Source organism: Schistocerca cancellata, chromosome 9, assembly GCF_023864275.1.
Source record: "Schistocerca cancellata isolate TAMUIC-IGC-003103 chromosome 9, iqSchCanc2.1, whole genome shotgun sequence".
Taxonomy (NCBI): Eukaryota; Metazoa; Arthropoda; class Insecta; order Orthoptera; family Acrididae; genus Schistocerca; species Schistocerca cancellata.
The window spans coordinates 59,147,618-59,172,830 of NC_064634.1; the positions used below are offsets into that span (position 1 = coordinate 59,147,618).

Genomic DNA, 25,213 nt, shown 5'->3' on the forward strand with positions numbered 1-25,213 from the left:
AGTGGACCGGTGGGGGCTCGGGGGGCAAAGTGGGCAGGGGTTGAAACCCGAGGCCTGGCCACAGTGTCCCCTTCACCACCACCGAGCCTGTGGTGCTTAGGGAAGTGGGAGACACAGGAATCAACAGTAGTGGAAGACGTTGTTGTTATTTATTTATTTGCATGTGTTTTTGTAATATTCACTGTTATCTTGAAATTATGTGAATACATCGGCGAAAGAGAAAAAGAAATATAAATTCTGTGTAAAGAAAAAGGAAAAGCAAAAAGAAATAAAATCCGCGCAATCTGCGACGCGCTCGCCCATCCCCGGAGGTCAGAAGTAGAATCTGTAAGTAGGCGGTTTAAACTCAGACACCGCCGGGAGAGGAGGGGTAGGTACCCTCTGAGCCAGGCACCCCCCAACTCAGTGGAGGTCTATCAAAGACCGCTCGAAGATAGTTAGCAAATAATGTTCGGTAATGTGGCGTGTTTTCGAGAGCTGCATGGACTGTTCGTAAATAGGTCCAGAAGTCAAGGCGGGATTTAGGTCCCTCATGAAAGAGACAAGCGACCGCCCCACCCTTTGACCCACGTAATCGCGTGACATTTGGCGGTGGGAAAATGTCTGTCCTCCGGGTAGAGAAACACTCGAGGTTCGATTGTGTCTGGTGGCACCCGGAGATAGCAGGCAATGATTTGCTGCACGAAGCGCCATACATCTTGCGATGAGGCGCGTGTCAGACGGTGTTCATCTCTGTCCAGTTGCTGGCAAAGGAGACAAAGAGGGGATTCTGACAAGCCAATGTTGTGCAGTCGCTGCTTCGTGGCAAATTTCCTGTTGACTATGTGATACCACAGTGCCCGGACGCTCGTAGGGAGGAAAGGCTAGTGGACGGTAGTCCACATTATGGGCCACTAGATGGAGGGGTGTTTGGTCTCCATCACATTCAGGGGAACACAGTGCAGCAGCAGGCTGTAAAAGTCCTTAGTCCTGGGTGGGCGAGTATCTGTGCGACTGGTATGTACGTAACTGTAGTCGACGAAAACTCTCGGCTAACCTGGTGTTTCAGTCTACATCTACATCTACATCTACATCTACATCCATACTCCGCAAGCCACCTGACGGTGTGTGGCGGAGGGTACCTTCAGTACCTCTATCGGTTCTCTCTTCTATTCCAGTCTCTTATTGTTCGTGGAAAGAAGGATTGTCGGTATGCCTCTGTGTGGGCTCTAATCTCTCTGATTTTATACTCATGGTCTCTTCGCGAGATATACGTAGGAGGGAGCAATATACTGCTTGACTCTTCGATGAAGGTATGTTCTCGAAACTTTGACAAAAGCCCGTACCGAGCTACTGAGCGTCTCTCCTGCAGAGTCTTCTACTGGAGTTTATCTATCATCTACGTAACGCTTTCGCGATTACTAAATGATCCTGTAACGAAGCGCGCTGCTCTCCGTTGGATCTTCTCTATGTCTTGTATCAACCCTATCTGGTACGGATCCCACACTGCTGAGCAGTATTCAAGCAGTGGACGAACAAGCGTACTGTAACCTACTTCCTTTGTTTTCGGATTGCATTTCCTTAGGATTCTTCCAATGAATCTCAGTCTGGCATGTGCTTTACCGACAATCAACTTTATATGATCATTCCATTTTAAATCACTCCTAATGCGTACTCCCAGATAATTTATGGTATTAACTGCTTCCAGTTGCTGACCTGCTATTTTGTAGCTAAATGATAAAGAATCTATCCCTCTGTGTATTCGCAGCACATTCCACTTGTCTACATTGAGATTCAATTGCCATTCCCTGCACCATGCGTCAATTCGCTGCAGATCCTCCTGCATTTCAGTACAATTTTCCATTGTTACAACCTCTCGATACACCACAGCATCATCTGCAAAAAGCCTCAGTGAACTTCCGATGTCATCCACCAGGTCATTTATGTATATTGTGAATAGCAACGGTCCTATGACACTCCCCTGCGGCACACCTGAAATCACTCTTACTTCGGAAGACTTCTCTCCATTGAGAATAACATGCTGCGTCCTGTTATCTAGGAACTCTTCAATCCAATCACACAATTGGTCTGATAGTCCATATGCTCTTACTTTGTTCATTAAACGACTGTGGGGAACTGTATCGAACGCCTTGCGGAAGTCAAGAAACACGGCATCTACCTGTGAACCAGTGTCTATGGCCCTCTGAGTCTCGTGGACGAATAGCGCGAGCTGGGTTTCACATGACCGTCTTTTTCGAAAACCATGCTGATTCCTACAGAGTAGGTTTCTCGTCTCCAGAAAAGTCATTATACTCGAACACAATACGTGTTCCAAAATTCTACAACTGATCGACGTTAGAGATATAGGTCTATAGTTCTGCACATCTGTTCGAAGTCCCTTCTTGAAAACGGGGATGACCTGTGCCCTTTTGCAATCCTTTGGAACGCTACGCTCTTCTAGAGACCTACGGTACACCGCTGCAAGAAGGGGGGCAAGTTCCTTCGCGTACTCGGTGTAAAATTGAACTGGTATCCCATCAGGTCCAGAGGCCTTTCCTCTTTTGAGCGATTTTAATTGTTTCTCTATACCTCTGTCGTCTATTTCGATATCTACCATTTTGTCATCTGTGCGACAATCTAGAGAAGGAACTACAGTGCAATCTTCCTCTGTGAAACAACTTTGGAAAAAGACATTTAGTATTTCGGCCTTTAGTCTGTCATCCTCTGTTTCAGTACCATTTTGGTCACAGAGTGTCTGGACATTTTGTTTTGCTCCACCTACCGCTTTGACATAAGACCAAAATTTCTTAGAATTTTCTGCCAAGTCAGTACATAGAACTTTACTTTCGAATTCATTGAACGCCTCTCGCATAGCCCTCCTCACACTACATTTCGCTTCTCGTAATTTTTGTTTGTCTGCAAGGCTTTGGCTATGTTTATGTTTGCTGTGAAGTTCCCTTTGCTTCCGCAGCAGTTTTCTAACTCGGTTGTTGTACCACGGTGGCTCTTTTCCATCTCTTACGATCTTGCTTGGCACATACTCATCTAACGCATAATGTACGACGGTTTTGAACTTTGTCCACTGATCCTCAACACTATCTGTACTTGAGACAAAACTTTTGTGTTGAGCCAACAGGTACTCTGAAATCTGCTTTTTGTCACTTTCCAGTCCGCAAGGTCTCCTCTCTAAGTTATTCTGTTCTGTCATGTTTTGTGTGTGCTAGTTGTCTATCGTACGACCAACGGGCACACAGGCAACCAGGCTTTCTATAGATACGCAGTGCTGTGTAACTACTCACTCTACGCTGTGTTGGTTGCAGTCGGGAGTGCACTGGGCGGCCCAAGGTGTACAACTGCGTGACGTCAAGCGACGCGCCGCTGACGTACGGTGACTTCGTAAGCAGCATTGGCCGCTGCACGGCGGACTGGCCTCCCAAGGAGTCGGCGTGGTGCTGCTCGCTGTGTGTCACCCACCGCCGGCCCGTCTACCTGCTGTGCCGGCTGCTGCTTCAGCTGCTGCCCGCCTACGTCACCGACTGCTTCGCGCTCCTCACGCGCCAGAAGCCGCGGTGAGTACCGCACTGTGCTCTCCACGAGACTACCGTAAACGACGTAGACTGTCTGATCCAAAGTGTTTGGACATTTACCGTTTCATTTTTATTGATAGGTTCCAGTTCTTCCGATCTTCGTGATTCGTCATGCAGGCTTTGGCTTGACAGTGATGGATTATAGAGCCTGCGATGCAAGTTGTAACGCTACTGCCCGCTCGGGCGTACGTTAGCTCTTTAAAGCCTGTACTGTAATAAGGTCACGGGCTTCACCTTATAAACAAGGATTTTAGTACATAAGTTGACCGCGTGTACCTAATTGGAAGCAATTCGGACTTATATCCAGTCAGTAACTACAGTGATGCGTCAAGCAAATGTAAAGTATAATTACTCGTTCGCATGGACAAGAAGTACACACAGTAGATACTTCCAATCATTAATAATTCGGTCGCCAGCCTAATTAGGCATTGAGTGAGTTTTTCCTTGTACAAGTGGGTGCATGTACAAGCATAATAACACGTAGTAATGTTGCGTTTTATGGCAAACTTTGGAACCAGAAAGAATCTACTGAACTAAGGTTTTCTTCTTTTGTACTAATTTGGACGAGCTAAAATTACACAACACCACATAGCAATGATTACTACTAACTGCATTTTGTATTTTGATCAGACTGAAATCGGGCATAGATTACCCTAGAATTAGCAATTTTGAAAGCACACATACAATGTCACTATTAAAATTGGAAAAACACTAATACACTTAGGTTTAATATAGAACTTAACTTTGCTGTTCAAATCTGATCAGTACCCTTCAAGATTTGAAAGAACAGACAAGAAAAAAGGGGGGGGGGGGCGCCCTGAAACTGTTATGGTCGTTATACTGAAACTATTAAGTACTGAAGGTAAATTAACACTCAAAATTATCAATCTATGGATAACTACTCTTTTGTCTTACTTCTGAATTATTTAACTGTCATTATTTCTGTCTCAAATTAATTAAATAACATCGCTAACTCAATTCAAAAAAACTCTCTTCCAATTTAGTCATACTTTTGTTCTTTATCAACATTTGCAATAACACACAGAACTTTAAACTTCTTTATAGCATAGATTTGTCTGCTGATAATTCTCGTTAACACTAACTTTAAACTTTCAGTTCGGGATACTCGGGTTGCACAATATGTGGTAAGGACCCTGTCTAGGTCAGTGATCAGTATAATATAGTATAATATAGTATTAGGAACGGAAAGTTGGTTAAAACCGGAAGTGAACAGTAACGAAATCCTAGACACAGAATGGAATATATACCGCAAGGATAGGATAAACGCCAATGGTGGAGGAGTATTTATAGCAGTAAAGAATTCAATAATATCCAGTGAAGTTATTAGCGAATGCGAATGTGAAATAATCTGGGTTAAGCTAAGTATCAAAGGTGGGTCAGATATGATAGTCGGATGCTTCTATAGACCACCTGCATCAGCAACCGTAGTAGTTGAGCGCCTCAGAGAGAACCTGCAGAACGTCGTGAAGAAGTTTAGTGATCATAATATTGTAATAGGGGGAGACTTCAATCTACCAGGTATAGAATGGGATAGTCACACAATCAGAACTGGAGCCAGGGACAGAGACTCTTGTGACATTATCCTGACTGCCTTATCCGAGAATTACTTCGAGCAGATAGTTAGAGAACCAACTCGTGAAGCTAACGTTTTAGACCTCATAGCAACAAATAGACCGGAACTTTTCGACTCCGTGAATGTAGAAGAGGGTATCAGTGATCATAAGTCAGTGGTTGCATCAATGACTACAAGTGTAATAAGAAATGCCAAGAAAGGAAGGAAAATATATTTGCTTAACAAGAGTGATAGGGCACAAATCGCAGAATATCTGAGTGACCACCATCAAACGTTCATTTCTGAGGAAGAGGATGTGGAACAAAAATGGAAAAAATTCAGAAACATCGTCCAGTACGCCTTAGATAAGTTCGTACCGACTAAGGTCCAAAGCGAGGGGAAAGATCCACCGTGGTATAACAATCATGTACGAAAGGTACTACGGAAACAAAGAAAGCTTCATCATAGGTTTAAGAGTAGTCGAATCATAGCTGATAAGGAAAAGCTGAACGAAGCGAAAAAGAGCGTAAAGAGAGCAATGAGAGAAGCATTCAACGAATTCGAACATAAAACATTGGCAAACAATCTAAACAAGAACCCTAAAAAGTTTTGGTCATATGTAAAATCGGTAAGCGGATCTAAATCCCCTATTCAGTCACTCGTTGACCACGATGGCACCGAAACAGAGGACGACCGAAGAAAGGCAGAAATACTGAATTCAGTGTTCCGAAACTGTTTCACTGCGGAAAATCGTAACACGGTCCCTGACTTCAGCCGTCGCACGGACGCCAAAATGGAAAATATTGAAATAAACGATATCGGAATTGAAAAACAACTGCTATCACTTAGTAGCGGAAAAGCATCCGGACCAGACGAGATACCCTTAAGATTCTACAGTGATTATGCTAAAGAACTTGCCCCCTTTCTATCAGCAATTTATCGTAGATCCTTGGAAGAACGTAAAGTACCTAGCGACTGGAAGAAAGCGCAGGTCGTTCCCATTTTCAAGAAGGGTCATAAATCAGATGCGAATAATTATAGGCCTATTTCGCTTACGTCAATCTGTTGTAGAATAATGGAACATGTTTTGTGTTCTCGTATTATGATGTTCTTAGATAATACAAATCTCCTTCATCATAACCAACATGGATTCCGCAAACAGAGATCATGTGAAACTCAGCTCGCCCTATTTGCCCAAGAAATTCACAGTGCCGTAGACACTGGCGAGCAGATTGATGCCGTATTCCTGGACTTCAGGAAGGCATTTGATACGGTTCCGCACTTACGTTTAGTGAAAAAATACGAGCTTACGGAATATCGGACCAGGTTTGTGATTGGATTCAGGATTTCCTAGAAGAAAGAACACAACATGTCATTCTTAACGGTTCAAAATCTGCAGATGTAGAGGTAATTTCGGGAGTACCGCAAGGAAGCGTGATAGGACCTTTATTGTTTACAATATACATAAATGACTTAGTTGACAACATCGGTAGCTCCGTGAGGCTATTTGCAGATGACACGGTTGTCTACAAGAAAGTAGCAACATCAGAAGACTCGTACGTACTCCAGGAAGACCTGCAGAGGATTAATGCATGGTGCGACAGCTGGCAGCTTTCCCTAAACGTAGATAAATGTAATATAATGCGCATACATAGGGGCAGAAATCCATTCCAGTACGATTATGCCATAGGTGGTAAATCATTGGAAGCGGTAACGACCGTAAAATACTTAGGAGTTACTATCCGGAGCGATCTGAAGTGGAATGATCACATAAAACAAATAGTGGGAAAAGCAGGCGCCAGGTTGAGATTCATAGGAAGAATTCTAAGAAAATGTGACTCATCGACGAAAGAAGTAGCTTACAAAACGCTTGTTCGTCCGATTCTTGAGTATTGCTCATCAGTAAGGGACCCTTACCAGGTTGGATTAATAGAAGAGATAGACATGATCCAGCGAAAAGCAGCGCGATTCGTCATGGGGACATTTAGTCAGCGCGAGAGCGTTACGGAGATGCTGAACAAGCTCCAGTGGCGGACACTTCAAGAAAGGCGTTACGCAATACGGAGAGGTTTATTATCGAAATTACGAGAGAGCACATTCCGGGAAGAGATGGGCAACATATTACTACCGCCCACATATATCTCGCGTAATGATCACAACGAAAAGATCCGAGAAATTAGAGCAAATACGGAGACTTACAAGCAGTCGTTCTTCCCACGCACAATTCGTGAATGGAACAGGGAAGGGGGGATCAGATAGTGGTACAATAAGTACCCTCCGCCACACACCGTAAGGTGGCTCGCGGCGTATAGATGTAGATGTAGATGTAGAAGTAATGGCTGAGGCAATTCTGGTAAAAGTCACGTTATTATTGAACAGTTAGAAACAGTTTCGACACTGGTCCACACAGATACAATTCTAAAGATGAAATAAATGTTTGACCTGTGCACGTCGGTGCAGCGGATGGCGGGCAGCGAGGTAGCGAGAAGCACAGCACACATGCAAGCACGGCTAAGGCTCTCACTGCATCGGCACTTTCCTTCTTCTTAGCGTCGTAATCTTTCCAAATTTGTGCCTAAGAATATAGCCATGCCATGTAGTCGTCAGGATCGGCACATCCGAGGCTCCATGTAATCCACTTTTCCTGGATAGCCTCCTCGATACGGTACGTGTTCCTCTGACCGATGCCCAACTCCGACTGTAATACTGAGCCCGTTGTGCCGAACCGCGCCAGTGTGCGTTTTCCCGCACTCGCCTGCCTCCACCTTTTCCCGCTCCCCTACAGGTAGGGTATTCACCACAGGTTTTCTACTCAACATATATTAATACCTTTCCTACGTATGGACCAGGCGTATAAAATACAATTTTCACATCTTACTAGAGTTTCAACATTAAGTACACTTCCCTTTGATTACCACATTACTTGAAATCTAACATAATAATAATATTCATTTCAAAAGTTGCTTATAGTTTCTTTAACATAACGATACGAAAAGAAAAAGAAATTCAAAACATTGCTTACAATAATCTCTCGAAAATCAGAAAGAAAAAAATTTATAGTATGTACAGTTGTTGTTGTTACAAAGTCCTCGACAGTTTCTGTAATTTCGTCTCTTTCATTATCAGCTTCTCACCAACTGTTCCCAACATTGCGAGTGATAAGCTTGTCTTTTGATTGAACTGAACGAAAGACTCATGTCGAGGTCGACCTTGAAGGTCTTCTCAATCAGTCTTATGATCTGAGTCCCCTGATCTCTTCTCATCGCCTTCTTTCCCTTTTTGTTGAGGTCTCCTTGTTTGGCGGCCTCTCTGTCAGTTTTTCGCTTTTCTTCTATAAGCTATTCTCTTTCGAGGCTGACACTCAGATTTTTCTGTTTCTGGAGTGCACTGACTTTCTTTACTGCTGCTGGAATACTGCTGGTGGTTTCTGTCGAGAGTTCTCTCAGTTTCATCTGTCTTACGTTTCCTATGGCAGTTTCTTGTCTATGCTTTGGCTGAACTCATTTATTGTTGATCCCATCATATGTTTTCTCACCAGTTGAGTGTTAATACGGTTCTTGGCTCTAAATTGTCGAAATCGTTACCTGCGTAGAAGCAAGTTATGACTAACACATCTGAGTAATTTGATTGTTCGATGTGAGCATGTAATCTACTTCATTTTTAACCGTGTTGTAAGGTCCACTTTCTTTTCGGATTTCCCTTGCAAAATGTATTCTTGCAGTATAAACATCCTTTATTGCTGTTCCAATAATGTTCGTGATTTCTGTCGAGAGTTCGTTCAGTTCCATTCCTCTTAGCTTTTCTGTTGGTGGTTAAGAAAGTTCATCATTTGTGGTTTCACGTTGACAGTCCCAAATTTCCAACGAAGCGATGGTCTTCTGAAGACCCCAATCCTATTTTGGTGTTAAAATCACTAAATATTAAGCAATATGTGGTGGTTTCTCAATTATTTGCCGTTGCAGATCTTCATACAACTGTTCAAGTTCTTCGTCAGTTGAGGTGTAAGCAGGTGTGCAGCCGCATCTGACTCGAAAGCTAAGCTTAGTACGCCCCCCCCCCCCCCCAAGCATCACAAAGATCACTCTGTGGGAAACAGATATTGTTGTGCATGACACTTCGCAGTTTTCCACAAATACAACTTTTACTGAGGTACGTTCACAAGGTTGGTGACTGAACAACAAACGGAAAGGTAACAATAACGATGCCAGTAAAAGTCTCCTAATTGAGGCAAACAAAAGTTCACTTCTAATTTTCCACAATGGTTCGTGCACGCACACACACACACACACACACACACACACACACACACACACACACACACACACACACACTAGTAAGAGTCCAATTCAGATACGAAGACGTAATCTTCAGCGGTCGAAGTACAAGAGGTCGGCATCCAGAATGAACTGAACTTCGTGGCAGGTCCTAGCCCTAAATAGCTGTCTCCAGCCAATCAGGCTTTGGCGCAGCGATACTTCCTGCATACCGTGGCTCGAGCTCCCCCTTCAGGAAGTAGTGCTCGGAATCTCTGTTTCCATTATCTTGTATGTAAATAACCGATGTTTACCATGGCGCTTTTAGCACGCCTTGGACGTAGACAACGCCGTCCTCTGTGGTGTGATATGGGTTGCCGGCCGTCAGGGGCCACCTTGGCTCCGGCATAATAGATATAGCTTTGGTGATAAGGTCTTTCCTCCTGTTGCGAACTAGCTGAGCTACGCCACCAATATGTGTATTTACGTCTAAGTTATTCTGAAGTAAGATATGTCCAGACTTGAGGACAGTAGGCCCATAGCTTTTGAGATTCGTTCATTGACTCCGAGCATGTCTCGTTTGATGTCCTGCAATTGATACGAATTACTTTGTGCTCCTGTTGTTGTTTAATATGATAAGTCGATATTTTGCCCCTTCCCGCCTCCAGACTCCACATTTCAGAGCGATATTCCGAACCTCTATCACTATTTGCCTGCTGTGTACTTGTTTTAACGTTACTGATTTTCATTCAGGGAAAGTTTGGACCATATCTTCTGATGCTGGTCCAATGTGGGTCGAGGCGAGGTGGAGGGCTGTATAGCGGTTAACAGAGGTTTAGATGGTTTAAGAGTTTTAGGGCATGTTGCCCTCAAGTGAGGAGGAACATGTGCTCTTGTAGGGCAGGGTCGCCACTCGCTCAGATTACACTGCGCCCACCAGTTCGTGACAGGTACCCACTTCGTATTACAGCCGCAGCATTACACCTCGATAATTCTCGTATGAACACTGCAGTAGCCTAGAAGCGTCGTTCGTACGAAAGCACCAGCGACTAAATTAATAACGTTCCGTGCCGACTGTGAAGTGTTTCATAGAAAATTAGCACCACACACAACTTGATTCTCTCTGTCTTAAGCTCACTGCAACTTGAAAAGCTCTTCAGCATAGACGTTTTCCCCTGTTATTGTTTCATTGATTAAGCATCAGATGTGGTAATATTGCTATCATTACGAGTGGTTCCAGAATGAGATTTTCACTCTGCAGCGGAGTGTGCGCTGATATGAAACTTCCTGGCAGATTAAAACTGTGTGCCGGGCCGAGACTCGAACACGGGACATTTGCCTTTCCCGGGCAAGTGCTCTACCAACTGAGCTACCCAAGCACGACTCACGCCCCGTCCTCACAGCTTTACTTCCGCCAGTACCTCGTCTCCTACCTTCCAAACTTTACAGAAGCTTTCCCGCGAAAGGCAAAGCTCCCGAGTTCGAGTCTCGACCCGGCACACAGTTTTAATCTGCCAGGAGGCTTCATATCAGCGCACACTCCGCTGCAGACTGAAAATCTCATTCTGGAAACATTCCCCAGACTGTGGCTAAGCCATGTCTCCGCAATATCCTTTATTTCAGGAGTGCTACTTCTGCAAGGTTCGCAAGAGAGCTTCTGTTAAGTTTGGAAGGTAGGAGACGAGGTACTGGCAGAAGTAAAGCTGTGAGGACGGGGCGTGAGTCGTGCTTGGGTAGCTCAGTTGGTAAAGCACTTGCCCGCGAAAGGCAAATGTCCTGAGCTCGAGTCTCGGCCCGGCACACAGTTTTAATCTGCCAGGAAGTTTCATTACGAGTAGACGATTTTCGCCATTTTTCCAGAATTTGTAGAGTGATTGGCAGTTATGCTTGAGGATGGCGTACGCTGAAGTGGCAGAAGTCATGCACATATACACATGGAAAATCTCGTTCGCAAGGTATAAAAGGGCAGCGCGTTGGCGGAGCTGTCATTTTTAGTCTTATGAGTCAAGCGAATAGCTTTCTGAAGTAATCATGGCCGCGAGACAGGAATTAACAGATTCTGAACGTGAAATGGTAGCTGGAGCTAGAAGTATGGTACATTCCATTTCAGAATGGGAGTTCGACACTCCGAGACCCACACTGTCAAGAGTGTTCCGAGAATACCAAATTTCAGGCCTTACCTCTCACCATGGACAACCAGTGACGGACGGCCTTCACTTAACGACTGAGGGGGCTGGTGTTCGCGTAGAGTTGTCAGTGCTAACAGACAAACAACACTGTGTGAAATAGCCGCAGAAATCAATGTGGAACGTACGACGAACGTATCCTTTAGGACGGACCGCCGGAGTTTGACGCTAATGGGCTATGGCAGCATACGACCGACTCGAGTGCTTTTGCTTACAGCGCGGCATCGCCTGCTACGCCTCTCCTAGGTTCGTGACCATATCGTTTGGACCCTTGACGACTCGAAACCCGTGCCCTGGTGAGTCCCGATTTCAGTTGGTTCGAGTTGATGGTGAGGTTCGAGCGTAGCCTATACCCCACGAAGCAGTGGGCCCAAGTTGTCAACAAGCCACTGTGCAGGCTGCTGGTGGCTCCATATTGGTGCAAGCTGTGTTTACATGGAATGGACTGGGCCCTCTGGTCCAACTGAGCCGATTATTGTGGTGGTGGTGTGGTGGTGTGTTGGGGCTTATGGGCGCTCAGCATCGAGGTCATCAGCACCCTGACACACATTAAAAGGAACGAATGTGGACAGACCTAAGGAAACTAAAGCACACACTCAAAGAAAGCAGGAAAAGAAGGAAAATGCTACATAAGAAATAAGAAAGTAAAACCTAAGGAGAGGGGAAACATAGCAACAAGAATGTCACAGGAAATTGTTATTGGCTGGCCACTTACATAAAATATGGGCGAGCTTGTCACACAGTGAGCAAATTAAAATCCTCTCCCTAAAATCTTTGTACAAACATTTGACAGGGCACAGAACTTTAAAACTTTAACCACATTCGTCCGAGTGTTGCCTAAAAGAGATGGCAGGTCCGCTGGCAAGTCAGCCGCGACCCGCTGGTCAGAAAATAAAACACAATCCAATAAAACGTGGCGCACAGTGACCTGGATGCCACAAGCACCACACATTGGAGGCTCCTCTCGCCGGAGCAGGAAGCCATGCGTCATAGGGCTGTGGCCTATCCGAAGCCGAGTGAGGAGAACCTCGTCCCGTCGACGGGGCTGAAAGGAAGTACACCACACACGCGTTGTGGGCTTGACTATACGGAGCTTATTGTCAGTCACTTCCAGCCACTCATCCTCCCACCGACGCACGACCCGTGAGCTCAACAGCGAGGTGAGTGCATGCAAGGGGATAGCACACTGAGATACTTGTGGGGCGAGACACGCCTCCTTGGCTGCGAGATCTGCCCTTTCATTCCCAGCAATGCCAACATGCCCCGGAACCCAGCATAAAGCTACAACCTTCCGCAGTCGCTGTAGTCGGAGGAGGGCATCCTGGATAGTCTGGACAATTTTGTCTGCCGGATACAAACGTTGCAATGAGTGAAGGGCACTGAGTGAATCGGAACAGACAAGAAATTTAGGAGAGGAAGAATGTCTCATGTGCTCCAGTGCCCGCAAGATCGCAAACAATTCTGCATCAAAGACAGTAAAAGTCTGAGGCAGTCGGACCTTGAGGACACGATATGGAAAAACAACTGAGCAACCAACAGAATCCCCTTGTTTCGACCCATCCGTAAAAACAGTTACATAGTCGTGGTGCTCAGATAAGATGGCAGAAAATGCTGCATTAAAAACGGTGGCAGGAGTGCAATCTCTCTTGTACTGCAATAAAACTAAAATCACTCCGGGCCTCTTCAGTAACCAGGGTGGCAAGCGGTTAAAACCTTGGATTTGGGGTTGCTCAAAGCGATCAGACAGTGTGTTACCAACGCGGGTCCGAAAAAACCGCTGAGACAGGAAAGACCGAATGAAAATCGGGAGGCGGCCACGAAAGCCCCATTGATGCATTTGTGCAAGAATACAGTGTCTCCAAGTAATATCATATGCCTTACTGATATCAAAGAAGGCACCGATACAGTGATGCTGACAGAGGAAAGCCTGCTGAATAGCCGCCTCTAGCAGGGTCAGGTTGTCGACCGTGGACCGAAATTTTCGGAATCCACACTGAGAGCGGCTAAGGAGCTGTCTGGTCTCTAACAGCCAGACCAGACGACGGTTAACCATCCGTTCCAGGGTCTTTCCGACACAGCTTGTCAAGGCGATACTACGATAACTACCGGGACATGTGCGGTCCTTTCCTGGTTTGAGGAGAGGGATGAGGATTGCCTCCCTCCACGAGGTGGGGAACACTCCTGTCTGCCATATGAGATTAAAACATTCGAGGAGGATTTCCTTTGACGCCGCTGGCAGATGTCGAAGCATGGAGTACCGGATGCGGTCGTAACCTGGTGCAGTGTCAGAAGTCTCAGTAAGTGCCGATTCAAGTTCCCACATGGAGAAAGGGGAATTGTAGGCCTCAGAACTGTTCGACCGAAAGTCCAAGGTCGCTCTTTCGACAGTCGCACGGTAGCGACGAAACGCTGGATCCTGATTTGCAGTGGCAGTACTTTGTGCAAAATGCTCTGCCAGCGTCTGAGCAATGGCTCTGGGTGTTGTTTGGAGGCATCCCTGGTTCAGGACAGCAGCTATTGGTAAACGGCTATGTTTACCGGAAATCTTCTGGATGGCTTCCCATACTCTTGTGGAACAAGTGGAACGGTTGATGGAGTCCAGGAACTCTTGCCATGACCTTTTCTTGCTCTCTTTAATGACACGGCGTGCCCTGGCTCTCGCGATTCCAAAGGCGGTAAGATTGACCGCTGTTGGACGGCATTTAAATCGGCGAAGAGCCGCACGCCTGTCCCGGATGGCTGAACGGCACTCTTCTGTCCACCAAGGCACAAGGCGCCGCTTAAGAGTGCCAGAAGACTGTGGTATGGACAGGTCAGCAGCATGATGGACCACAAGCGTGATGTGATCCACCCATTCCTGTACGTTATTGTGGCGGTCAAAGACAGCCAACCGAGTGAACAGTGGCCAGTTAGCCCTGCCAATCATCCACGATGGTGGCCGCTGCTCCAGCAGTACACCATCCAGGAGATGAATGCGGATGGGGAAGTGATCGCTGGAATGTAGGTCGTCAATGACCTCCCAGTGAACAGAGTCGGTGAGGGTTGGAGAGCAGAAAGATAGGTCAATGGCTGAGAATGACCCTATAGCAGTAGAGAAATGAGTCGGAGTACCCGTGTTGAGGATGCACAACACTTGAGATGTTAGGAGGCTCTCCAAAATTCGACCTCGAGCGCAAAGAGAAGTGGAGCCCCACAGGACATGATGGGCATTGAAGTCTCCCAGGAGGAGAAATGGATGGGGGAGTTGGTCGATAAGATCTGTGAGAGTGTCTAAGGTCATTGCATCCAGAGGGGGTAAATAAAGGGAGCAAACGGTAAGCCTCCGAGGTGAATGAATTTCAACTGCAACTGCTTGCAGGTCAGTATCCAGGGGGAGAGCAGAAGAGTGGTGGTCATTATTGACAAACACAGCGACGCCGCCTTTGGCCCTTTCTCCAGTCAGGTCATCTTTGCGATATGACGTATAGCCCATTAGTACAGGAGCATCAGATGGTTTTAAATGCGTTTCCTGTAAACACAAGCACAGGGGGCGTTGCCGTGCTAGGAGGTTCAGTTCCTCCACATGTGCCCGGAATCCATTCATGTTCCACTGTATAATGGGAGCCATCTATCAGGGTGAGAGTACCTTCATTCTCACTTTCTGTCGGGGAGGAGAGCCCACAACAGGTAGAGGCTCAGTTTTGGGGCGAGATGATTGCCCCAATCTGACTTCAACCTCCATCGCCTCAGAAGAGGAGTCGAGAGAGACGTCAGAGAGAATGACATCCACATCAGGAGACTGTATAACTGCAGTCTCCTTTAGTGGGCGAGTCTTCACCTTTGTCTTTGGCTTCGATGTTCTGGCCTGAGGTGGCATTGGAGCCAAAACCTCAGAAGCAGTAGGGGGTGTAGCAGCGCTGGGCAGTGCACAAGACTGGACCCGGGAAGGGGCAGGAAGTTCCATGATGTCAGCTACCACGGCCTGCTCAGAAGGCCGGGGGGGAGCAGCAGGCTTCACAGGAATGGCAGCAGCACACGTACATTGACAAGCGCAGGTGCTAGTGCTGACAGTAGCAACCTCCGTTTGTGTAGCGGCATCGGTTTTCAAGACTGGTTGTTTGAGAACGGAAGAAAAGGAAGCGGCGAACGTGGGTGGCTGCATGGACTTGTAAATTTTCTTCGCCTCACTATACGGGATGCGTTTTTTAGTTTTTAGTTCCGGGATCTTCCGTTCCTCAAGGAATATTCTGCATTCCCTACTCCACACAGGGTGATCACCAGAGCAGTTGACACACTTGGGAGGAGAGGAGCAACCAACTCCCTCATAGGCGGCTTTACCACAATTTCCGCAAGTGGCTTCCCCTCTACAGCCGAGAGTAGTGTGTCCAAACTGTTGGCATTTAAAACATCGCATGGGGTTGGGGTAATAAGGCCGTACACTGAGACTTAGGAAACCTGCCTTCACATGCTCTGGCAATTTGGTGCTGTTAAATGTAAGGATAAATGAGTCAGTCTTTATGAGAGCACCATCCACCTGTTTCATAATGTGTTGCACGTCGACAATTCCTTCCCGGGACCATTCAGCCTTCAGTTCGTCTTGGGGAATGTCAACGAGATCTCTGCAAGTCACAACACCCTTGCTGTAGTTCAAGGTGTTGTGAAATTCAGTCTCTATCGCAAACTCCCCAAGAAATGGTGCCTTCTGAAGGTTCTGGACTTGCTGGAAGCTAGATGTTTCAACCAACAAGGTGCCATTTCGCAAGCGCTTTGCAGATTTTAATGTGCCAGCAATACCTTCTAAGCCCTTCTGTATATAAAATGGCGAAACTTTTTCAAAACTCCCATGTCTTCCTTTAATTATGAAAAACACATTCTGCGAAGCAGCATGCGTTCTGTTACTACTACCTGAATCAGGAGGACTGGCTACACGAGCCCTCTTGTTGGATTGGGTGTTAGAAGCCACCAACGGTCCACCCTTTCCGCTGGCAGGAGAAGAATAAAAGTTCGAGGGTTCCATCTCGGTCCCACGAGCAGCTAGGGAACTAGAAGTCCACCTAGACAGAGCCCCGCGTGCCTAGGTAAGCCTTATACAACTGGGGTGCGGCAGGTGCCCCAGAGGTTGCCCGCTTGCGACTGTTCCAGCCCAACAGCCATGCATCTTATAGGCGCGCAGCACACCGTAAGATTGAGGGGTTTTTATAGAGGTTTACCTTCCTCGCAATCCAGGCGGTCAAGCCAAGATTACCATTCCCCGCAGCACACAACATTCCACCGCCGCGCCATGCGGTGGTCGCTGAAGCATGTCCGGGGGTTACGGTGACAGGAGACTGGCGGCGCTGACCAGTCCCCAGCTCAGGACCCCGGGGTCGCCAAGCCCGTACTCAGCAAATGAATGCTGAGCCCCTGGGGGGGGGGGGGGGGGGGGAAGAGGGGGGAGCCGATTATTGACGGAGCCGATTATTGACTGCAGTTGTTATGTTCGGCTGCTTGGAGACCATTTGCAACCATTCACGGACTTCGCTTTCCGGAACAACGACGACACGTAACAGTGTCACAATTGTTCGCAGTTAGTTTGAAGAACGTTCTAAACAGTTCAGGCGAAGTGTTTGGCCTCTCAGATCGCCCGAAATTAATTCTATCGAACATTTATAGGACATAATCGAGAGATGTCAGTTCGTGCAGAAAATCTTCTATCGGCAACACTTTCGCAGTTATGGAAGGGCCAGCGTGGCTAAATATTTCAATATTTCTGCAAGGGACTTCCAACGACTTGCCGAGTTCACTGCACGTCGAGTTGGTGCACTACGCCAGCAAGAGGAGGTCCGACGCGATATTAGGAGGTATTCCAATGTGTTCTAGACTATATTGTCAGCGTTCTGCGTGCCTTGTTCCACTTTCTGGTGACAGCTGTTTCTCCTTAATGTTAGCTGGTTTGACTTTCTCCGCTCCCTTTTTGAGCGAGTTTTCTAGGTCGTGGGATATACACTCCTGGAAATTGAAATAAGAACACCGTGAATTCATTGTCCCAGGAAGGGGAAACTTTATTGACACATTCCTGGGGTCAGATACATCACATGATCACACTGACAGAACCACAGGCACATAGACACAGGCAACAGAGCATGCACAATGTCGGCACTAGTACAGTGTATATCCACCTTTCGCAGCAATGCAGGCTGCTATTCGTAGAGATGCTGGATGTAGTCCTGTGGAACGGCTTGCCATGCCATTTCCACCTGGCGCCTCAGTTGGACCAGCGTTCGTGCTGGACGTGCAGACCGCGTGAGACGACGCTTCATCCAGTCCCAAACATGCTCAATGGGGGACAGATCCGGAGATCTTGCTGGCCAGGGTAGTTGACTTACACCTTCTAGAGCACGTTGGGTGGCACGGGATACATGCGGACGTGCATTGTCCTGTTGGAACAGCAAGTTCCCTTGCCGGTCTAGGAATGGTAGAACGATGGGTTCGATGACGGTTTGGATGTACCGTGCACTATTCAGTGTCCCCTCGACGATCACCAGTGGTGTACGGCCAGTGTAGGAGATCGCTCCCCACACCATGATGCCGGGTGTTGGCCCTGTGTGCCTCGGTCGTATGCAGTCCTGATTGTGGCGCTCACCTGCACGGCGCCAAACACGCATACGACCATCATTGGCACCAAGGCAGAAGCGACTCTCATCGCTGAAGACGACACGTCTCCATTCGTCCCTCCATTCACGCCTGTCGCGACACCACTGGAAGCGGGCTGCACGATGTTGGGGCGTGAGCGGAAGACGGCCTAACGGTGTGCGGGACCGTAGCCCAGCTTCATGGAGACGGTTGCGAATGGTCCTCGCCGATACCCCAGGAGCAACAGTGTCCCTAATTTGCTGGGAAGTGGCGGTGCGGTCCCCTACGGCACTGCGTAGGATCCTACGGTCTTGGCGTGCATCCGTGCGTCGCTGCGGTCCGGTCCCAGGTCGACGGGCACGTGCACCTTCCGCCGACCACTGGCGACAACATCGATGTACTGTGGAGACCTCACGCCCCACGTGTTGAGCAATTCGGCGGTACGTCCACCCGGCCTCCCGCATGCCCACTATACGCCCTCGCTCAAAGTCCGTCAACTGCACATACGGTTCACGTCCACGCTGTCGCGGCATGCTACCAGTGTTAAAGACTGCGATGGAGCTCCGTATGCCACGGCAAACTGGCTGACACTGACGGCGGCGGTGCACAAATGCTGCGCAGCTAGCGCCATTCGACGGCCAACACCGCGGTTCCTGGTGTGTCCGCTGTGCCGTGCGTGTGATCATTGCTTGTACAGCCCTCTCGCAGTGTCCGGAGCAAGTATGGTGGGTCTGACACACCGGTGTCAATGTGTTCTTTTTTCCATTTCCAGGAGTGTAGTTTCCTCGCACAATAAACTCTGTTGATACGGCACTTGTGATATTCGCTATTTTTTGGCTTCATTAAAGGAGCAAACAGTTAATACTTTCAGCGAGAAGGCAAATACTTGTTTATGAAGAATGATTAATGTATAATAAGGCGTCGCATAGCGACGGTGGAATTTCCTAAATAATGTAATTCGTCATCTTTGGGCGGCAACACAAACAGAAGAATACGAATCGATATGCGATCCTTCACTATTTTGTTTGTTGTAGAACAAATGAAGCCTTGAGCGCTAAACACTTGTACTGTTTTTCTTAAGTAAGACGGACGCAGATTTGTGGCACTCTGATCTAATTCTTTTATTAAATACATAAAAACGTGTTCCATCTAAGTTTGAGTGAAGCGTAAAGAGAAGAACTGTTATAACTTATCGTGACGACGCACGAGCGACTCAAGAGGACAGTGGCTATATAAAAGAGCGCTCAATGGACATGAAACGGACATAAAAATCCACCGTCATTTGTAGTACTAAGCTTAAGGTATGATATATGTTTTAGTTATAATAAATATTTGTTCTGGAAATATTGGATCATTTAGCAGTGCTCATTCCTATCATCTCCTCAGTATTATTTTCATTTTAATTTTGCATTTTGCTAAGATTACAGACACCAAGATCAGCAGTCCAATGTGCGTGTTACATTGATAAAAAGAAAACTGTTTTATCGTCTTCTTGCATTAGCTTTAATATTCAATTTCCCTTTTGTGTGATGTTACAGTTGTTTTTGCACCCTTAAGAATTTTCTTGTCCCTTAGCAAATTGTCTTGTCATAACAACTTCACGACCGCGTATGATCGTATCTACGATCATGAAGTAATTAGAAAGACGATAATGCAATTTCTTAATAAATAGCACGCTAGCTGTGACTGCTTCAAGCAACGCGAAACTGCAAGTAAGGGCTATTCACATTTCATAATACAATATTTTATGACAACGGGCAATCCATAATTCTTACGCCAATAGTGACTGATAAAACAGTAAGTGAAATCTCAAATTCTAACTTTTCCATTGAATAACATCACTTTTATTTCGTTACATCACACACTTTATGTTATTCGTAGCTTACGTAGTATCTCTGTGGCTGTTCACGTTTTGCAATCAGTTCAGTGTGGTTATCTATTCATGTTTTGGGCATAGTGCCGATGGCAGAGTTCTTAAATAAATTTTTAAGAGTTTATAATGATTAAAAGATGTGCGGGCCACTCGTAATGTTTACATTACAACTATTGGAACACCTCAAAAATGTTAATCCCCTAAGACCTATGAGCACACCTTCATCTAAGATATTGTGAAAGAAATCTACTGCAACCTCTTTGCTTTCTGTAATTTTGAAGGTCGTAGTAAGGATCAAAAGAAGAAAAAACGTCCAGTAAATATGAGCTCTAAAATGCATACGTTAAGAGCTATGAACACTTATTGGTATTCGCTACTCTCTTAATATCCTCGTAGCTAACACATCTCTTCTAATAAACAAGTGCTCATATCTCGTAGCTCTTGTATTTGACTTTAGATCCCATGTTTACTAGATATAATGTTCTTGTTTCGGTCCGTACCAGCACCTCTCGAAGTATGGAAGGCGAAGAGACTGCGGTCTGGAGGAGGTTTTTTTCACAGTGCCGAAGGTGAAGAAGTGCTCATACCTCATAAGGTATGCATTTTAGAGCTAATGTTTATTGTTTTTTTTCAATCATCGTTCTTGGCATATCCTTAACACTGTCTATTCCCCAGGGACACCCTTTGGTAACTACCTTGATTACTTTCAAGCTATTAAGTCCGTTTTTGGAAAACTAGACCTCACACTGGGCAATTTGATAGCGTATTCGTCCATTTCCGGCTCTTCGTATGGATATAAAATTTGGACAAAAATCCATTGTGTGATATTACCCAAAACCACTAACTATGTTTTTCTTAATTAAATATTTCTTTGCAAAACGAGACGTCACGCTGGCCAATTTGCAACTTCCGCTGTTCGTTTGGTTACGAGTATTTTGAAAAAAATCCGTTGTGTGTCATATAGTGAGTGTTGATTTCACTCCTCTTCGACGTGTAACCAGAAATTATTGGCACTATAATTTACACAAGTGTAATTAGTTAAAAACAGTAAAGTGTTATCAAGAAATTGCACTAGAATAAATACACTACTGGCCACTAAAATTGCTACACCAAGAATAAATGCAGGTGATAAAGGGGTATTCATTGGACAAATATATTATACTAGAACTGACATGTGATTACATTTTCACGCAATTTGGGTGCATAGATCCTGAGAAAACAGCACCCAGAACAACCACCTCTGGCCGTAATAACGGCCTTGATACTCCTGGGCATTGAGTCAAACAGAGCTTGGATGGCGTGTACAGGTACAGCTGCCCATGCAGCTTCAACACGATACCACAGTTCATCAAGAGTAGTGACTGGCGTATGGTGACGAGCCAGTTGCTCGGCCACCAATGACCAGACGTTTTCAATTGGTGAGACATCTGGAGAATGTGCTGGCCAGAGCAGCAGTCGAACATTTTCTGTATCCAGATAGGCCCGTATAGGACCTGCAACATGCGGTCGTGCATTATCATGCTAAAATGTAGGGTTTCGCAAGGATCGAATGAAGGGTAGAGCCACGGGTCGTAACACATCTGAAATGTAACGTCCACTGTTCAAAGTGCCGTCAATGCGAACAAGAAGTGACCGAGACGTGTAAGCAATGGCATCCCATACCATCACGCCGGGTGTTAACGCCAGTATGGCAATGACGCATACACGCTTCCGATGTGCGTTCACCGCGATGTCGCCAAATACGGATGCGACCATCATGATGCTGTAAACAGAACCTGGATTCATCCGAAAAAATGACGTTTTTCCATCCGTGCACCCAGGTTCGTCGTTGAGTACACCATCGCAGGCGCTCCTGTCTGTGATTTAGCGTCAAGGGTAACCGCATCCATGGTCTCCGAGCTGATAGTCCATGCTGCTGCAAACGTCGTCGAATTGTTCGTGCAGATGGTTGTTGTCTTGGAAACGTCCCCATCAGTTGACTCAGGGATCGAGACGTTACAGTCATGCGGATAAGATGCCTGTCATCTCGACTGCTAGTGATACGAGGCCGTTGGGATCCAGCACGGCGTTCCGTATTACCCTCCTGAACCCACCGATTCCATATTCTGTTAACAGTCATTGGATATCGACCAACGCGAGCAGCAAAGTCGCGATACGATAAACCGCAATCGCGGTAGGCAACAATCCGACCTTTATCAAAGTCGAAAACGTGATGGTACGCATTTCTCCTCCTTACACGAGGCATCACAACAACGTTTCACCAGGCAACGCCCGTCAACTGCTGTTTGTGTATGAGAAATCGGTTGGAAACTTTCCTCATGTCAGCACGTTGTAGGTGTCGCCACCGGCGCCAACCTTGTGTGAATGCTGTGAAAAGCTAATCATTTGCGTATAACAGCATCTTCTTCCTGTCGGTTAAATTTCGCGTCCGTAGCACGTCATCTTCGTGGTGTAGCAGTTTTAATGGCCAGTAGTGTAGCTGAATAGAAGTAATAAAAAAAACTAAATAATAATACTTTCTTTGAAAAACAGGTTGAGGGAAATTTACAGAAAGGCACACAACTTCAACATGGCGGTGGAGTTCTTCGTGATGCGCGAGTGGGACTTCGAGACGGCGCAGACCGAAGCGCTGCGGTCGCGCCTCGCCCCCGAAGACCGCGCACTGCTGCCGTTCGACCCACGGCTGGTAGACTGGGAGAGCTACTTCGACCACTTCGTGTGCGGCGTGCGGCGCTTCCTCCTCAAAGACGACCTGGACTCCGTGCCCGCTGCCAGGCTGCGCTACAGGAGGTCAGTAACAAGAGGCGTCTCCCTCACAATGAGACTCGGCCAAATATTCGTTCTCGAAAGGAGTCTATCCCGCGGATACGTGACTCTTTAATTCTCAGCCGAGGAGTTTTCCTTTCCTACTCCCAGGAGTGCTACTCCAGACAGGTGTGCAGGCGAGCTTGTAGGACGGTGGGATAATTTTATCTGTCATTCATTGTACGAGGTCTGTTCAAAAAATTCCGGAACATTCGTAATTTCGCGACAACGATAGGTTGGAGCGAAATCCGGTTGGCATCCCTGCACACGCCTGTTACTGCTGTGAAGTTTCATTGTTGTATTCTGTTAATTATTGTCCGTGGCTGTATTGTAGAGTTGGGCAACACGATTCTTTTTCCCGATTCGATTCCTACGATTCCATCTCACATAGCGAATCTATTCCTACGATTCGTTCACGATTCTTTGACGATTCATTCTAGTCTGCGATGGCACGATTCTTACGGAATGCAAGAAGTTCTACATCTTACTCACAGATGGCAGGACATGTCTGAAATTTTCAATGGAGTTAGAATCGAACTGTGTCATGATAAGATATGCCAGAAATAGTTTATGTATGAGTAAACATGCATATAACGTTACAAGTGTGATTCTCGATTTATACGTGTAATACCTTAATTGATGAAAGGTCACGTTTGATTTGACTGCATCTATTGTTCTATTTCAGTATGCCAGTAAAGAGGAGTCGGTTTGTGCGAAAGGTGGTGCAGAATTGCTTCCTTTGTTCACAGGCATCCTCCACTTGACTGCCATCTGGCGGTCGTAATCATCCGGCATGATTCGGAAGTTACCTCCGAAGCATAGCGTACTAAGAATCGATGAATCGTTGGAACTTGGAATCGTCACGACTCAGAAACACGCAATCTTTCTTACGATTCTTTTGAACGACGACTCGTCCATATCACGATTCGATTCTTACGATTCTTTATTTAGAGTCGTTCAAATGAACGACTCATTCACGAATCGCCACAACTCTACTGTATTGAGTAGAACGTTGTGTGGCACAGTCTGCGAATTTGGAGATGACACAGTTAGAAGAGCAAAGTGTCTGCATTAAATTTTGCGCGAACTCAAGATAACTGTTACAGAGACACCGCAAATGATGCAGGAAGCCTACGGTGATGATTGCTTAAGAGTACTCGGTGTTACGAATGGCTCACATCGTTTTAAAATGACCGGACTCAAGTTAAAGGTGACCCTCTGCGGCGGCGCGGTTCTTTCCGTCCCTTTGCGACGAACCTGCACCTACCTGTGAACATTGTCTCTGCAGATCATCAGTAGGAAAGCCGAGTGAAACCTACTGTACTTCGACGTGGACCAGGCTGCAATTGAAGTCACTAATCTACGTTTCTGGAGAAAGTTTCCACACAAATGAAAGGTTGGAAATTTTGTCCTCAATTAATATATTCTGAAAATTAGGTGAACAAGTATCACTGCCATGCCCGTGCTAGTCTTAACACAGTCACTCATAATCCCTTTCACTCTCGTTAGCAATTTTATGGTGTTGAATTTCCCGAAAACGTAATAGCTACAAAAATACTGATTGTTTTTGATTGATAATGCTCGCCAAATATTAAGTCTGTCGGTACCGAATGCAGTCACAGTTTTTTGCCACCGACCTGCTCAATACGCCACGCGGAATATATGTCTTTTCTCGTCATAAAAGTCTCTTTTAAATTCCGAACTTTCTACACACCCATAGGAATAATTATGCCATCACTTTACAACACTTTTGATGTATGAAACACTGCTAGATCCGGCAACTTATCGTTTCTATCGGAACTACTACTACACACGTCCGAACTGTTTGATGACTACGCTCCCACCCTTCTCTAGAATACTCTAAGTCTTCTCTACCAGCAGAGAAAGGCGCACGAAGAATATTGCTTTACCATTGGTCAGTTTACTCAACAGCCAATAGCAAAGCAACATTATCCCGCGTCAGTCCACGCTTTTCATCAATAACCAATCGCAAAATAGTAAACCTAACGACTGCACTTTTTACCGACGTAATTATCTAATATGCTGAAGTTCTGCTTATGCACAAAGTTATTTACTATTGTTATTTATACCTGAATTAACTTTCCCTTTACCATAAAGTTACTTTACAAGTCTATTCTACAAAAATCCCCTTTGTCCACATCCATACTTCTTCGAAATGTTCCCACACTAAATCCCACTACGTAACTCGTTAAATAATTATCTTCATATTAACCTTAAACCACACTCAAGCATTATTCATACTGTTAAAACACATTTATAACATTTTACCTACACAAAAAGACATAATAACACTCTATGAAAATACTAGAATAGTTTATGAAAAACATTCTATTACTTTAGTGCAC

At 46.0% G+C, this 25,213-nt stretch overlaps 1 protein-coding gene across 1 annotated transcript in view; it reads left to right on the plus strand.

Annotated features, from left to right (window-relative positions):
* Positions 1-25,213, plus strand: part of LOC126101179 (putative fatty acyl-CoA reductase CG5065) — a 325,985-nt gene that overhangs the window by 286,325 nt on the left and 14,447 nt on the right. Inside the window, exons 8-9 of the mRNA XM_049911877.1 lie at positions 3,300-3,548; positions 22,575-22,832. Of these exons, the coding sequence (XP_049767834.1) occupies positions 3,300-3,548; positions 22,575-22,832 (507 nt within the window). The remainder of the gene's footprint in view (positions 1-3,299; positions 3,549-22,574; positions 22,833-25,213) is intronic.